At 48.0% G+C, this 16333-nt stretch overlaps 1 protein-coding gene across 1 annotated transcript in view; it reads right to left on the bottom strand.

Annotated features, from left to right (window-relative positions):
* The window catches only part of SNRK (SNF related kinase), a 52808-nt gene that overhangs the window by 3427 nt on the left and 33048 nt on the right, over window positions 1-16333 (bottom strand). The window contains exons 3-5 of the mRNA XM_036762090.1: window positions 7897-8038; window positions 4827-5039; window positions 3905-4039 (exon numbers count right to left, since the gene is read on the bottom strand). Coding sequence (XP_036617985.1) covers window positions 3905-4039; window positions 4827-5039; window positions 7897-8038 — 490 coding nt within the window. The remainder of the gene's footprint in view (window positions 1-3904; window positions 4040-4826; window positions 5040-7896; window positions 8039-16333) is intronic.

Raw genomic sequence — 16333 nt, 5'->3', positions numbered from 1 at the left:
CCTGCCTGTCTCGGACATGTCAAAACCGTGGGCACTTGTAGCAAGAAAATAAGTGAATCTTTGCAAAAACGGGCGCTTAGAGTAGCAGAAGGCTCCGCCCTGGGGTGCTGCCTGTGCCACCAACCAGCTTGGCCTCCTAACATCAGCAAGTACTTCCTCCAGGAAGGCCTCCAACAACCTCATCTGGAAGTGCCCAGTGACTCGTGTGTCATGGCTCATCCCACCTCCAGACCACAGAATCTGGGGGTGGGGTATCAGAGAAAGGGCCTCCCCTCCCTGGGCCCTGCACCTCGTCAGCACTATCAATGCCTGTTCGATCTAATTCTCCATCAATTAGGAGACCTAACTCAAAGACCTCATTAGACATGTACATGTGTGTACACACATATACATACACACGCACACACATACTTGTGCATTCATAATCACAATGCACACATGCTCACAATACACATACACACACTCCAGAAAGCAGTGTCTGAAGCACTCGATTCTGCTGTTCCATGAACGGTAACTTTTTAATAATTGTGAGATCATCTTATTTTCAAACATCTTTCTTGCTCCTCTACTAAGGGCCTTTGTTCTGATGCCCCTCGAGATGGTGCCCACTCAGGCCAGCTCAGCTGGAACAAGGATGACTTTCACCAAGTCACTGCTGATCTCCTCATGTGTAAAACGGGGATTATAATAGCACCTACCTAAAGCACTCTACCACTTCCGGCTCTGGCAGCCGGCCACTGGCCACTGGATAATGGAAGGCTTTGGGCACAGCAACAGACAAGCAACATCTTTAAGCCATTTTAGGTCTGCAACGAGGGAGAATGCACCTACTCCAATGAAATCACAGACCTTGTGACAGAAATAATTTTACATAATTATAATACGGGTAATTCCAAACCACAAATATGGCCCCTGACAAGGCTAAGGAAAAGATGTGCAGGTAAGTATAGGCAGCGTGGATGGAGAATATCCGTGAGGAGCCACAGGCTCCTGTCCTGACTCAGATGCGCCCCCCTCTAGCATCCTCTGCTTGTTAATATGGAAGAGTTCTGGCCCTGGGAAGCTTCCCTAACAGGATCATCAGTCTAGGGATAGTGACCACCCTGACCCAAAAAAGGAGAGAGAATAGCAGTGACTGTATTAGAAATCTGTGTTCTCACACCCGAGCCAGAGGACAAAGTATATGACTGCAGGGTCCTGATCTCCAGAAGAGAAAGACGCCTCCAAGGAGAACATTTAAACACACACATGCTGCCATTTACTGTTTGTAGCTACTGTGGGCTGCCAAGCAAGACACAAAAGTCACTGCTATGACTGAATGGATAAAAACACTGTGATTCATTTACCTCTCTGGTCAGTGGGAAGAACTCCCAAAGAATTTGTATTTAAATTGTTTTGCTAAAGAAGTCTCTGGTGCATCCAAATTCCACCCAAGCACCTTCACCATATAACTTGATTCAATGTTCTTTTTTTGCCAGTGAAATGATGAGGCTCTGAAAAAGACAAGCTTGACCCGGACCTCTCCAACAGATCCTCATGACAGACCACTACCTGACTCAGAAGAATGCTAAGTATTCTTCTGAACACAGAAGAGAAATGGGCCTTAATTTTTCATTCCACAAAATTTCTCTAATATATGAATAAGATTTACTGAAATCACCTCTCCACCTGACCTAAAAATAACTTCTGACTTCAAGAGGCAGCAGAAGCTGCTTTAAACCCTCCTCAATTCTTGCCCAAGAAATGGGCTACCGAGGCTTAAAGCTCTGGAATATTCATTTTCTCTTATCCAACACAGACCTCTAAACCGGCCCCAGCTCCTACTTTCCCTATTACTGTAGAGAGTACCACCACCTTCCCAGTTCCGCAGGTTCACAACCTGGATTCCTCCCTCTCTCTCTCATCCCCACCCCATATCCAGGCTGCTGCCAAGGCCTGTCAATTTCACCTCTGCAGCACCTCTCTCAATTTCACCTCTGCAGCACCTCTCTCAAGTTCACCTCTGCAGCACTTCTCAAACACACCCCCTTCTCTCCTCTGACATGGTCCCCCCTCTGGTATAGGCCCTCATCACTTCACACCTGCATTATTACAATAGTCTGCAGGTGGGGCTACCTGCCTAAAGTCACTCCCTGCTCCAGCCCATCCTCCATTCAGCCACTAAAGTGATTTATTTCCCTGTCTTCCTTTAAGTCACGACTAAAATCCCACCTTCTACAGGAAGCCTTCCCCAACCCCTCTTAATTCCAGGGCCTTCCCTCTCCAATCATTTCCTATTTATTCTGTACACAGCTTGCTTTGTATATATTTGCTTGCATGCTGTCTCTCTCATTAGAGTGTGAGCTCCTCAACACCTGGCACATAGTAGGTGCTTAATAAATATTGATAGATTAGATTGATTTCAATAGCAACTCCTAGAATATATTGTTTCTTCTTCACGTTCATTTCTGGATCACAATCTAGCAGAGTATGTTCTTAATAGGTTGCTTTTCATTCCTTTAGTACATGCTCTATAGTTACAACTTAAAAAACTACACACTTCCACAGAACAGAGCCTTGATTTTTTTCCATTTAAAAAAAAACATTCTGAACTAAACAAACACCAGATGAAATGGGCATTTAATTTACATTGTGGAACATAAGAAATGAAAAACTGGAAATGTATGAAACTGGAAATCTATATTATTTAAAGCTTGCTTGTCTTTTAAAGTATAAATATTACATCCAACATCTAACTTTCAAAACTGTCTTGTTTGTGTGGCCTTCTCACTGAGGGAGAAAGGGGACTATCCCAACTTTCCCCTCCCCACCCCACAAAGCCTTGATAAAATATGAAGCCAGAAAGTGAGTCCTCTGAACTAATGAATCTCACTTAGCAGAGATGGAAATAGGGCCTGCTGTACCCAAGGCAAGGTGTGGAAAATGCTCCCCCTAGAATCTTGAAGCTTCCATAGTACTGAATGTAACATGACCAATCACAAAACCAATAGCTATGTGCCATGGAAAGCATGATTTGGGGGCATTTAAAGTGCATACATGTGTAAAAAGCATTGCCTGAAGCAGGCCCTCTGCTCGGAGGCAGTCCCTTGGCCCCTCTTCCTCTGGCCTCCCACTGTCCTGGCTGCCTCCTCAGGGGCTCTGCCACTGAGCCCTTGGAGTTACAGAGTATGTGGAAAATGCAGCCGGTGTTCGCAGCCTCCCAAACACTGCGCTCCCATGTCACCTGCCTGGCTGAGGACACCATGGCGTTGTCACTTTCCTGAGTTACAGGAATGGGCAGAAGGAAAGGTGGGAGTGGCTGGAGAAAGCAGCCCCAGTGAGGGCTGACCTCCCACATGGGCTAGGATGACCAAGAAACTGCAGCAAAAACCAAGGTGAAAGCAACCTGAGCCCTGAGCTGCAAACCTTTCCAAGTCAGAGTCTTTCGCAACAGACACAACTGAGGCCTGAGTCAGGAAAAGCAGATTCGGACCGGCCGTGCACACCGCAGAGCTGCGACCTCAGTGCGTCACTTCACCCTCTGCCTCAGTGTCCCCATCTACAGAATGGAGATGATAAAAATGCCTCCTTCCCAGGGATCGAAGACGTCAGGTGCTTAGTTCAGCTTAGCCTGGCACTGAGGAAGTACCATGTAAATGCTCTCAGCAGTGCTACACCTGTGATCATTACCAACTCCCTTGCAGGCTGCTGGGCCTCTCCGGGAGCTGGGGTCGGGATGGTGGGCAGCACCTTCGGGGGCGCCTTGGCAGGCTCGCCCAGCCCCTGCCCAGCAGCACCAGGAGGAGCCTGAGCCACAAGGGCCAGCACCCGGGGGTCTCACTCTGTCCTCCCCAGCCCACAGACATCTCGCCCAGCCCCTCCCCAGCAGCACCAGGCACAGGCCCCTCCCTCCCCACCCCATTACCTGAACTGGGCTTTGATGTTACTGGGGCTCGCCGACCTCGTCTGTATCTCCTTCTCTTGTTTTTCTCTCAGGATCCTCTCGGCCAGGAGGAAGTAGGTGGCCGTGATGTGATTGTACTTGTTGGTCTCCAGGGCCCTACAAGTGGAGGGATCAAAGAGAAGGCTGAGGGTCAGGCTGGGCTTTTGAAGAGGAGGCTGAGGAGCCAGAGGACATGGGCTGGGGGGTGGGGGGGATCTGCCGCCTAGGAGGATGACCTCCCAAAGAGGTAAGGCTAAGTACATGGGGGGTGCTCAAGAGAGCAGCTGCCCAGCACCAGGGGAGGGACCACGATGCTGGGGTGAGCCTTTCGGCCTGGGGTGCAGCAACATGAACACTCATCCTCATTCTAATCCTGGACCTGCAAAACCAATGCATGCTGCAAATGAAAACAGACTTTATGGTCCCAAGAAGCTGCTCCCGATCTGCTTTTTCAGGGACAGACACGGCTCTCCAAGGAGGGTCGGCACAAGGCATTCACCAAAGCTGCCGCAAGAAGACCGGCACCAATCACCGGCCTGCCTACCCACAAGAGGAATCAGAAATTCTCAGACAAATTTCTACCTGTAATCAAAAAGAGTTACAGCAGATTTAAACTGTCTGAAACATGATAATTAGAGAATATGGCTACACTGCGAATGTGTACAGTGAAGTAAGAAAGAGAATTATCTAGTACTGTTTTCTATATAAGGAAAACTATGGTATCTAAAAATACAAGGCAGATTCAGGTGGACAAGTCTAAAACCACAACCCATCCAGACCAATGCAAAGACCATCATTTTCTCAGCATTACTAAAGGGCAGGCGGACTGGCCAGGGGTCCCGAGAGAGAGCGCCGTGCCTGCCCCCACTGTCCCCTGCCTGAGCCCCCGCCCCATCTCACTCACTCCACAATGCTCTCTCGGTCAGCTATGTCGCCAAGAACCATGCGCTGAATGATGCTGTTGTGCTCCTCCTCGGAAAGGTTTTTGTACGAAACCAGGGGGATGTTGTACTTGGTGGCCGGGGACGGGTCGACCCCTTGGAGCCAGGGGTGCGTCTCGATCTCCTCCAAGGAGGCTCTCCGCTTTGGGTCCCTCTGTAGCATCCGAGTAATCAGGCTGGAAAAGGACAGGATCGCTTAGACCAGATGCTGGCAGGGTGAGGTAGAGGGGGGCTCATCTATCAGTTCTACCTCATCCCCAACATTGAGCAAGGGGGGGAGTGAGTGGAAGCAGAAATGGAAAGCCAGAAGTTATCTGGCACACCCAAACACACCCACACAACAGTCTCTGAAAACCAGCAATTAACTCAACGTATCAAAATAATACTAGACTGTTTTTTTTAAAAAATTCTTTCTGGCTACAGTTCCATGGTGGCTCATTAAACCCAGTTGGGGCCATCAGCTGAGGAGGAAGGACGCATGTGGTACTTGGGCAGCTCCCATTTTAATTTTTGGTTTCACTTCAGAATCAAGTACAAAGCTAAATCCATGCACCGAGCCAAAGATCTGAGATTTCATATGCCCCTCTCCACCAAAGCAGACAACCATGCCTCCAGATGAGTTCCTGTGGTGGCCCCCTAGGCCAGGCTGGCCCTTGGACAAAGGGCACAGAGTCCCTCCCTGCACCTGAGATCCGAGCCTTATGATGGTCCAAACCTGCCTGAGCCATAAGGAGGGCCCACAATAAAGTTTTCTAGAGCGTAACACATTCATGAAGAAAAGCAGCACCGTGAACTTTCCATGATTTCATACCAAGAGGAACCTGTCCTAAGATGCTCACAGATGTGGTAAATACCCAACCTGCAATGCATGATGGACAAATGGCCACAGGGAAGCTGTGCTGCTCCACACCCCCCACCCTCTGGACAGACAGTAGGGTGAAATCAGAGATGTCTGAGAGGCTTCTCCCCGGTGGCTCAGCCCAGAAGCAGTGCTCTTGATGGCAGCCAGGCCCCAAGTCAGCCCACAGTGGCCACACGACAGTATTTTGGCATAGGTTCCCAAAGTGGGTGATACCGCCCCCTGGGGGGAGTGCTGGAATGATCCAGGGGGATGGTCACAACCTCAGGTGTAATTGGGGGGGGGGGGGAAGGTGTTGAATAAAATAAGGAGGCAGTGGAAGCACAAAGAAAGAGAAGGTAACATTTTGAAAAACCATTCGTACATGTTTTATCTGTTGTGTAACAGTCAAAGTCATAGTGACTACATTAGTTTCCAAAAAAACCCACAAAATGCAAGTTATAACCCATCAGCGGTCAAGTCCGCTGAAAGGTGTTAACAAACTAGTGTTGGCAGCATTGCAAAATTGCATCATCAAAATTTCAATGCAGGAAAAAAACCCACAAATTTACAATAAATTATTAAAATCAAGATGAGTCATAAAAATTTGTTTTTTTGACATGATGCAAATTTTAAAAACCATTAAAAGGTTAAAGAAAGGAGATTTCCAGGGGGGGTGCTGAGTAATTTTTTTTTTTAAAAAGGGGCAGTAGGCCAAAGAAGTTTGAGAACCTCTGATCTAGAGCTTGTAGACACTCCCAGCTCAGGCAGAGGGGGCCAAAAGGACTAGAGAGAACATAGCCACTAGCACAGTGAAGACACCTCCGTAGCCTGGGACTCACTGATGGTAGTGCACACCTGCTTCCCTTTGAAGGGATGGTAGACTGGGCGCTCTCTGAGGGACTGTCTTGGCCTCCTTTTGTAGCCCCAGCACTTCACACAGGGCCTGTCAGAGAGAAGGGGGCTTAGCAGATTTATGAATTATTTTGTTTAGTTGGGAGTAGAGTAGGGAGTTAATCGGCAGTTTTTCGGGGATGTGTATGACACATCAAAGCAAAATATGTCAGTTTAAAAAATCCCATGGTTCAACTCCCCTGCTTTTACAGATGAGGGAGCTGAGGCTTATGAGGCTCACTAACTTGTCTTGGGTCACACAGGCAGGAAGAAGCAGAGTCAGGATTAAAACCAAAATTTCAAATCTGGTGCTGAGATACTTTGCTTCCAAGGACACAGTTTTATACAACTCTATTTCCTTCCAATGTACAAGTTCCAGAAGGCCCACTGAAATGAGCTTTTAGAATACAACCCATATCTACGTTGGGTGGGGACAAGGGGGGGTGGGGTTCCCTGTCATCCCCAATAGGATTCCTGAAGGCACTGAAGGAAAAGAGAATAAAATGATGATCTGGCAACGAACAATCAAAACTACAGAAATAATCACACCATGGACCTATAAATTCCTTTGTTGGGAATAAGCACAAAAAATGGCATCTAAACCAAACAAAAGGCTCTCTGGCCCCTGCCTATCAGACGGCCTTCCTTTAAATGCCAAAAATGGAGAGAGCTGAATGTGTCTGACAGCAGGGGGAGGTCTGATGGCCCAAGTGGGGCATTGCTGTCATCAAGTGTTATAATGCAACCAAGGTGGACGAGCCGGAGGAATGTGGAGCAATGTAGAGTGACCCTGATGACACGATGCAGGAGTGATGATGGCAAATGGACAGAGGATCCTGGGAGAAGGAGGGGCTAAAAAGTGATGACCTTTCATGCACTGGAATCCATGCCTTTAGATATGATGAGGGAAAAGGCAAGGCCTGTTAGGTGAAAATTTAGCTTATAATGACCCAATGACTTTTAAAATGAGGCACTAGGCTCTGCAAGTCCCAAAACTAAAGCTCTGTTGAACCATCCAAGAAAAGAAAAATGCCCCATAAAGCCCTGATGACTCAGTTGCTGGGCTGGTCCAGCAGGTACCAAGGGCAAAGCTAAGTTTATGACCCGAATTTAAAATGAAACAGTCACTGCTAGCAGATGCTCTGGCCACACGGAGGGCTCCATCTCCCAACTGCCAACACTGGCCCAGGGTCGTGCCCAGGAACCCTGGACAGCACGGACGACATGTGCCACGTCACTGCCCAACGGTCTGTAACTAAGAGATTTCTGGCCTACTGATCAACTCCTTTTTTCATACTTACTCTTTACATTCTTTGGAAACGTGTGAGGGTACTGTATATTTGCAGTCCATGATCATTGTCAAGGTTTCACTGTCATTTGCTTCTTGAAAGGGTGGCTGCCCACACACCAACATGAAAAGAATGACTCCCAAGCTCCATATATCTGGAAATAACAGAGATGTTAAATGGCGTAAACAGGAGAAAGCAATTCATTTTGGGAACTTAAGTAGAAAACATTTAACGTTGCTTTTCAAATATATTAATTGACTTTAAAAATTAGGAGAGGAGAACATGAAATTTAGTAACAAATGCTAAAAACAAAAGCCACATTATGATCAAGCCAGGCCTGAAGCAGTGAGAATAAAGAATCCCCAGAAGCGGTGGGATTGCTTACATTCAAGTGGCAGATTTCCACAGAGATGGAACTAATCAGCCTATTTTGCACAATTCTGACCTGAATAGTGTGAATCTGAATACAGGTGACCCTTCAGGACTAATCAGCAGGTGGGCCGGCTGACCCCGCCCTCTCTCAGCCTGGCCCAGGGTATCCAGGGTCCTCCACGCCCAACCCCAAGGCCTCTTAGTACCCTTTCTCCCTCTGCCAGACTCTACTCTCAATCAATTGTTTACTAAGTACCCACAGGTGCCAAGCACTGTGCAAGGCCTGGAAGACAGTGACAGAAGCCAAACCATCTGTCCTCTCAAAGGGCTTCTTCCATGCCCCAGGTGCACGAGAGAGTGGCAGCAGGGAAGGGACGCTCTTCACGACCTCACTAAAAGCAGCAGGGAATTTTCAAAGGCAAAAGTGAGAAGGGAGGGCATCACAGGCGCTAGGGCCAGCCTGTGCAAGAGCACGGAGGTAGAAGATCCCTAGAAAGGCTGAGAAAGTTCAGCTGGAGCTGCACCGCCAAGGACACTGGGGCCCAAGCTGAGGGATTTCTATTTTACACCACAAATAACTGAAAGCCACTGAGTTTCTCAAGTTGGGGAATGGTCAGTCTCATCCTTTGTGGCCCCTGGCAGCGGCATAATATTGGATAGGAGTGAGAAGGCCGGCTCTGGCTTTGGGAGTGGAGGTGAGGAAGGAGTGGTGCTGAGGCTGCCAAGGCAAGGAGGGGGTCCTGGCAGAGGCGGTTACATGGGGAGCGCCTACTGTAGAGACCCCATCATGGAGGGGGAGCAGCTGCTCTGGGGCTGCCCACGGCCAAGGGTCTGGCATCTTGCTCCTGCCAAGGCTGCCCCCTAAAGGCACCTTTCCTGCTAAGCCCTTTGATAAGCACATGAAGGCTGCTGAAGTTCCCACGTTGGCCCAATTCTCTGTTTCCTACAATTTAGGACTTTACTGCATTAACCCGGGATGAGATCTGTATGTTCCCCACCTCGTCCCCAACTAGCCCGTGAAGTCACAGGCTCTCAAGCCAGACAGGCCTTCAGAAGGCCCTCTGGTCTAGCTCTCCCATTTCTCCTGGGCCACACAAGGAAGGAAGGAAGGAATGAAGCCAGGATTTGATCTCAGGTCCTTGGACTCCAAATCTAGTGCCCTTTTCCCCAGACCATACCACTACACCAAGCTCCCCAAGCATGGGGGCTTCAGCCTATTTCTCCTTCTGTGACCCACAGTACCTAGCAAAGTATCAAGCACACAAGGCATTCAACACAAAGAGGCAGACCAGCTGGGGGTAACCCCTCCTCCTGAGGGAGGCTGAGGAGGGCAGACATTGGATGTTTGGAGTCCATAACATGAGCCCCTGGGCACAGGGGGCCACCAGGCTGCCTAAGGAGGGGCCAACCAAGCCAGGTAAGAAACAGAACACATCGGGGGGCAGAGCCAAGATGGCAGCTGGAAAGCAGGGACTTGCTTAAACTCTCCCCCAAATCCCTCCAAACAACTGTAAAAAATGGCTCTAAACAAATTCTAGAGCTGTGGAACCCACAAAATAGCAGAAGGAAGCAGGTCTCCAGCCCAGGATGGCCTGGATTGTCACTGTGAAGGGTCTATTGCACGGTGCAGGGAGCGGAGTGCAGCCCAGCATGGGCCACATCGGGACAGACCAGATGGGAGTCTGTGGCAGTTACCAGACTTCTCAATCCACAAACGCCAAAAACCATGGAACAGGTTAGTGGGAAAAACTGCTAGATTGGGTTAGAAAATGGTCCGGCCTCAGCCCTGGGGGTGGCAGAGGTGGTGCAATGGTGGCAGCAGCAGCTTCTGGAGTCCCTGGCTCACATGGTGGGAGGAATTAAGTGGCAGACCAGACTGCCCTGCTTGGATCTGGGTCGCAATCCCACTTGGCGGTTCTGGGGGGAGGAGGAGTGCTGGGGTGGCAGAGTTTGCAGTGATAGTGGAACAGAAGTAGCTCTGAAAACAGCAGGGCTTGGACCCTAAAGCCTGGGACAAAGTACTCTCTACTCTACAAGCAGTCATATCCTGACAAAAAGGTCAAGGGTCAAGTAGTTGGCTGGGAACATGAACAGGCAGTGAAAACAAACTCAGACTCAAACTCTAGATTCCTTTTTTGGTTACAAAGAAGATCAAAACATACAGCCAGAAGAAGTCAATGAAGTCAAAGAGCCTACATCCAAAGCCTCCAAGAAAAATACGAATTGGTCTCAGGCCATGGAAGAGCTCAAAAAGGATTTGGAAAAGCAAGTAAGAGAAGTAGAGGAAAAACTGGGAAGAGAAATGAGAGTGGTGTGAGAAAACCATGAAAAACAAGCCAATGACATGCTAAAGGAGACCCCAAAAAAATACTGAAGAAAATAACACTTTGAAAAATAGACTAACCCAAATGGCAAAAGAGCTCCAAAAAGCCAATGAGGAGAAGAATGCCTTGAAAGGTAGAATTAGCCAAATGGAAAAGGAGGTCCAAAAGACCACTGAAGAAAATACCACCTTAAAAATTAGATTGGAGCAAGTGGAAGCTAGTGACTTGATGAGAAACCAAGATATTATAAAACAGAACCAAAGGAATGAAAAAATGGAAGACAATGTAAAATATCTCATTGGAAAAACCACTGACCTGGAAAATAGATCCAGGACAGATAATTTAAAAATTATTGGACTACCTGAAAGCCATGATCAAAAAAAGAGCCAACACATCATCTTTCAAAAGATTATCAAGGAAAACTGCCCTGATATTCTAGAGCCAGAGGGTAAACTAGAAATTGAAGGAATCCACCAATAGCCTCTTGAAAAAGATCCCAAAAAGAAAACTCCTGGGAATATTGTCACCAAATTCCACAGTTCCCAGGTCAAGGAGAAAATACTGCAAGCAACCAGAAAGAAACAATTTGAGTATTATGGAAACACAATCAGGATAACACAAGATCTAGCAGCTTCAAAGGGCTTGGAATATGATATTCCAGAGGTCAATAGAGCTAGGATTAAAATCAAGAATCACCTACCCAGCAAAACTGAATATAATGCTCAAAGGCAAAATATGGATTTTCAATAAAATAGAGAATTTTCAAGGTTTCTCAGTGAAAAAACCAGAGCTAAATAGAAAATCTGACTTTCAAACACAAGAATCAAGAGAAGCATGTAAAGGTAAACAAGAAAGAGATATCATAAGGGACTTACTAAAGTGGAACCGTTATGTTTACATTCATGTGTGTAATTCAGGAGACCTTTCTCAGTATTAGGGGAGTTGAAGGGAACATAGACAGAGGGCACAGGATGAGTTAAATATGAAGGGATGATATCTAAAAAAATGAAATAAATTTAAGGGGTGAGAGAGGAATATATTGAGAGAGGGAGAAAGGGAGAGACAGAATGGGGTAAATTATCTCACATAAAAGTGGCAAAAAAACCCAGTTCTGTTGGAAGGGAAGAGGGGGCAGGTGAAGGGGAATGAGTGAATCTTACTCTTGTTGGATTCAACTTGAGGAGGGAATAACATACACACTCAATTGGGCATCTTACTCCACAGGAAAGTAAGGAGAAGGGGATAAAAAAGGGGGGATGATAGAAGGGAGGGCAGATAGGGGGAGGAGGTAATCAAAAGCAAACACATTTGAAAAGGGACAGGGTCAAGGGAGAAAACTGAATAAAGGGGGACAGGATAGGATGGAAGGAAATATAGTTAGCTTTTCACAACATGAGCATTGTGGAAGCATTTTGCTTAATGATAGATGTGTGATCTATGTTGAATTGCTTGCCTTCCTAGGGAGGGTGGGTGGGAAGGGAAGAAGGGAGAGAATTTGGAACTCAAAGTTTTAAAATCAGATGCTCAAAAGAAAAAGTTGTTTTTGCATGCAACTAAGAAATAAGATACATAGGGAATGGGGCATAGAAATCTATCCTGCCCTACAAGAAAGTACGGGGAAAGGGGATGGGGGTGGAGAGTGGGGTGACAGAAGGGAGGGCTGACTAGGGAATGGGGCAATCAGAATATATGCCATCTTGGAGTGGGGGGGAGGGTAGAAATGGGGAGAAAATTTGTAATTCAGACTCTTGCGGAAATCGGTGTTGAAAACTAAAATATTAAATGAATAATAAAATAATTTAAAAAAAAGAAACAGAGCACATCAAAACTTCCATGACAGCTAGTTGTGGTGTCAGGCCTATGAGTGGCCACTACAACATCTAGGCCCCTGAAAAGGGAAGGGGGTAGACCTATAGACAAGAAAGAAGAAAGAAAAAAGGCAAAAAAAAAAATTATAGAAGGAAGGAGAGTGAACATCTGTTCCAGAGAATAAGGTACTTAACAGCATTTGGGCTGAAACTTCCACGTGGGTGCTACCTCCTGCCCTTTAAAATTCCACATAAGGGACACATATCCCCAGCTGGGCTCTGAGGCCGACCTTGCGCCAGGCTGCCAAGGACCCCCTGGAGCAAAGAAGGGACGACTTCCAAGGCAGAGCCTGTATGGGAGATCACCGTCAGGAGGGCAAGTTCAAAAACAAAGACAGTATGGTCAAAGAGAAATGATCCTGGTAAGAGCAGGGAGACCGGGGAAGGGCCATCCTGGCAGGACATTGGCCTTTTTGGTCCTTTACCTTTCCTGCCAAGTCCAGAGCTGCTGGTTCCTGCCTGAAGTGGAGGATTTTAGCAGATGGTCTTAAGAGTGAGGACAGAAGCACAGCATGCCAGCAGGATGGGCAGGAAGGGCTTCTTGGTCCAACCAAAGCACTGAGGGTCTCAGTGACTAGAGGGTGGTTAGAGGGCTCATGGAACTGTGGCAATTCCTCTGCAGACGAGCAGAGGCAGAGAAGGCGCCTGGGCTTGCGGCTGTGAAAGGGAGCGCCAGCTTACAGTGTAAAGTATCAGGTGAGCTCTTCTGATCATGATTTGTCCACAAGAGGAATCTTCAGCGGGCTTTGAATTCAGGGCTGGGGTGCGAGCCTCTGCTGGTACCTGGGGTACTATTAGTTGCAATCAGAGGTGGTTCTCCAGCATGGCTTGCAAGGGGAGGGGCTGCTCTGTCAGCCATAGGGGCAGGACCATAGCACAGTTCCTACTCCCCTCTCCCAGGGACCAGGCCTCTCCTGGGCCCAACTGTATCCTTTCTGATGCTAGTCCTGGTCACCTTCTAGGATCCTGTGTTCTGCCCCTTCCTCCTGTCTTCTTCCCACCTGTTCTCCCTCCTTCCTTCTTTCTCTCTCCTCTTCCTCCTCTCTTCTCCCTCTCCCCCTCTTCCTCTTCTCTCTGTCTCTTACACACACACACCCCTAAGTGAGCAGTCAAGTACAAAGTATTAAGAATTAATGATTTCTACTCTGTACTCTCAGAAAACACGGCCACCCCAGTGCATCCAAACTGATGAACTTCACAGTCTATAACGATGAGGCGGCTGTGCTTTCCTGAGCCCCTCCTTCTGAAGGAATCCTCAGGCACCTCCTTTACACGAAGCCACAGCAGCTCTTGGGAGCATGTTTTCTTTTAATTCCAAGTTACTTCAGCACTCACCTAACAATTGATGCTTGTTCCACAATAAGCCAAAAACACTCCCATTCTCGGGTCCTCATTCTCGTTCAATGAATTCTGATAAATGTGCTTTACCAGGAGGTCGCACAAAGTGTCCTGAGAACAGAGAATGCTTCCCTTTTTATCTTTTGTACTCACAGCATCCAGCCCAGGGACCGACACACAGCAGGTGCTCACTAAAGGCTGGCTGATAGCTGACCTGCAGAAGGCAGCAGGGCAGGGAGTCAGGTGACAGTTTTATTCCATGAACAAGCACAGATTAAGCACCTACTATGTGCCCGGCATTGTGATAAGTGCTAAGGCATGCCCCAAAGAGGCAAAGACAACCCTTCTCATCAAGGACTTTACAATCTAACGCAAGTGACTATGACGATTCCCAAGATTTCATGGAGAGAAAGGCCCTGGTAGCTGTGGGGACAGAAGGAAAGAAGCTGGGAAAAGTAAGGAATGAAGGCCATCCAGGGATGGGGCGGGAGGACTGGAGAGCTGAGAAGGGGCTTCAAACACCCAGCAGAGGACTGGTATTTGATCCCAGAAGTAACAGGAAGAAGCCACTGGGGTTTATTGATTAGGAAGCGGGGGTGGCTCCTTACGTTGGAGGAGAAGCCCCCAGGCAGCTGAGTGGAGAGAGACCTGCATTAGGATCCAAGCGACAGGCGATGGGAGCAGGAATTAGGGGATGGGGACTGCACTCGCTGAGACAGGAGGCCATAGGTGAGACAGTGTAAAGGAAGATCTGTGAGGACCTGAGGATGACCTTAAGGTTTCAGGCCTGGGTGACTGGGAAGAAAGGAAAGAAGGGAGGAAGGGAACACAGGAAATAAGCACTAATTAAGTGCTACTATGTGTGTGCCAAGGGCAGCTAGGTGATACCAGAGTGCACAGAGCACCAAGCCTGGAGTCAGGAGGACCTGAGTTCAAATCCAGCCTCAGACACTCACTAGCTGAGTGACCCTGGACAAGTCACCTAACCCTGTTTGCCTCAGTTTCCTCATCTGTAAAATGAGCTGGAGAAGGAAATGGCAAACCACTGCCATTTCTGTAACAAGAAGACCCCAGATGGGGTCATGGAGAGTCGGACACGGCTAAACAACTGAACAACAAAACATGCCAGGCACTGCGCTGAGCTCTCTACAAATATCGTCCGATCCTCACCACAACTCTGGGAGGCAGGTGCTGTTACCCCAAATTTACAGATGAGGAAACTGAGGTAAACATAAGTAAAGTGATTGCTAGTAGGTGTCTGAGGCTGGATTCGAACTAGGCCCAGCATCCTCCAAGCCACTGAGCTGCTGCTGCGAGGATGCGGAGGCCCTTGACCACCATAGGGAAGCTGGGGAAAGGGGAAGGGCTTGAAGAGGAAGATACTAAGTTCAATATTGAGCACATGCTCTATGACATCCAATTGGAGATGTTCCAATGGCAGCGGGTGACATGGGTCTGCTCCGGCCCCTTCCTTCCCTGCAGCCTCCAAACCCTCCAGTCGTCCCCTCCCCCTCCATCACTCGGCCCCCTCCCCTCAGGTTCCCATCCTTTCTGTGGCCACACCCTTCCTGCCTCAGCTTCCTCTCGCTCTCACATCCTCCCCGCTCCTGCAAAGTGGCTTTTCCCCTCTTCTCGAGGGCTGCCAATGACCTGGTAATAGCCCAGCATGGAGGTCTCTCCTTAGCCTTCTTCCTTGTCCTTACTCAGCAGCTTCTGGCACTGATGACCCACCGCCCCCTCTGGCCGCCTCCTCCTGTTTCTCTTGACATGGGTGCATTGCTCTCTCCTGGCTCTCTGACCTCGCCTCTATCCAATGGTTGCTCAGATACGGTCCCTCTGTGGCCCCCACTAAGTGGTTCAGTCCAATGCTGCAGACTTCATTTCAAGTTAGGACATTAAAACAGAAGAATGAAGCTCCTTATGAAGTTCAGAGTAAGAATATGCTGAAAATACTAGGTGCCATGATAAAATTTCCAGGCATCATGACAACCTACCCCCTGGGACTGAGAAAAGTAATATTGTTTTTTTTAAAAAAGCCAACAACTCTGCAAGGCTAATTTATTCCAAAACAAATTTCCATTTCTAGCTGCTGCTTCATAAGATCCAACTCAGGAAAAAAAAAAAACCCAAACCAAACCCAAACCCTATACATGTCCACAGAAACCAGAGTGCTCCTATTCTAATTCTCTGCAAACAAAAAGGGACCAGCTCCAGCTGTAGCAGTGGCTCCCAGGTTCACAGGACGACCACAGAGGCAAGTGTACTTACTCCATTTTTCCTGATATCTGAAAATTCCCCCCAATGTTGCAGGATATAAGGTCTTACTTTCTGGTTTTGAAAGCCCACATTTCTTCTACTCACTGCCTGCATGACCTTGGGCCTTGGCTTCCTCACTGCAGCTGGGCTTTCCCAGAACTCATCGTGGCTTTTCAGAGGTCACCCACCTGGCCCTGAAGACTCTCCTCTCCTCTTCCACCTATGAGCATCCTCTAAGACTCCACTGCCCTCTCTACTAACCTTCCGTGTCTCCAATGTTGCGGATGCCTC

Source organism: Trichosurus vulpecula, chromosome 5, assembly GCF_011100635.1.
Source record: "Trichosurus vulpecula isolate mTriVul1 chromosome 5, mTriVul1.pri, whole genome shotgun sequence".
Classification (NCBI taxonomy): Eukaryota; Metazoa; Chordata; class Mammalia; order Diprotodontia; family Phalangeridae; genus Trichosurus; species Trichosurus vulpecula.
Note: the sequence above shows the minus strand (reverse complement) of the source record. Positions and strands in the feature narration are given on the sequence as shown.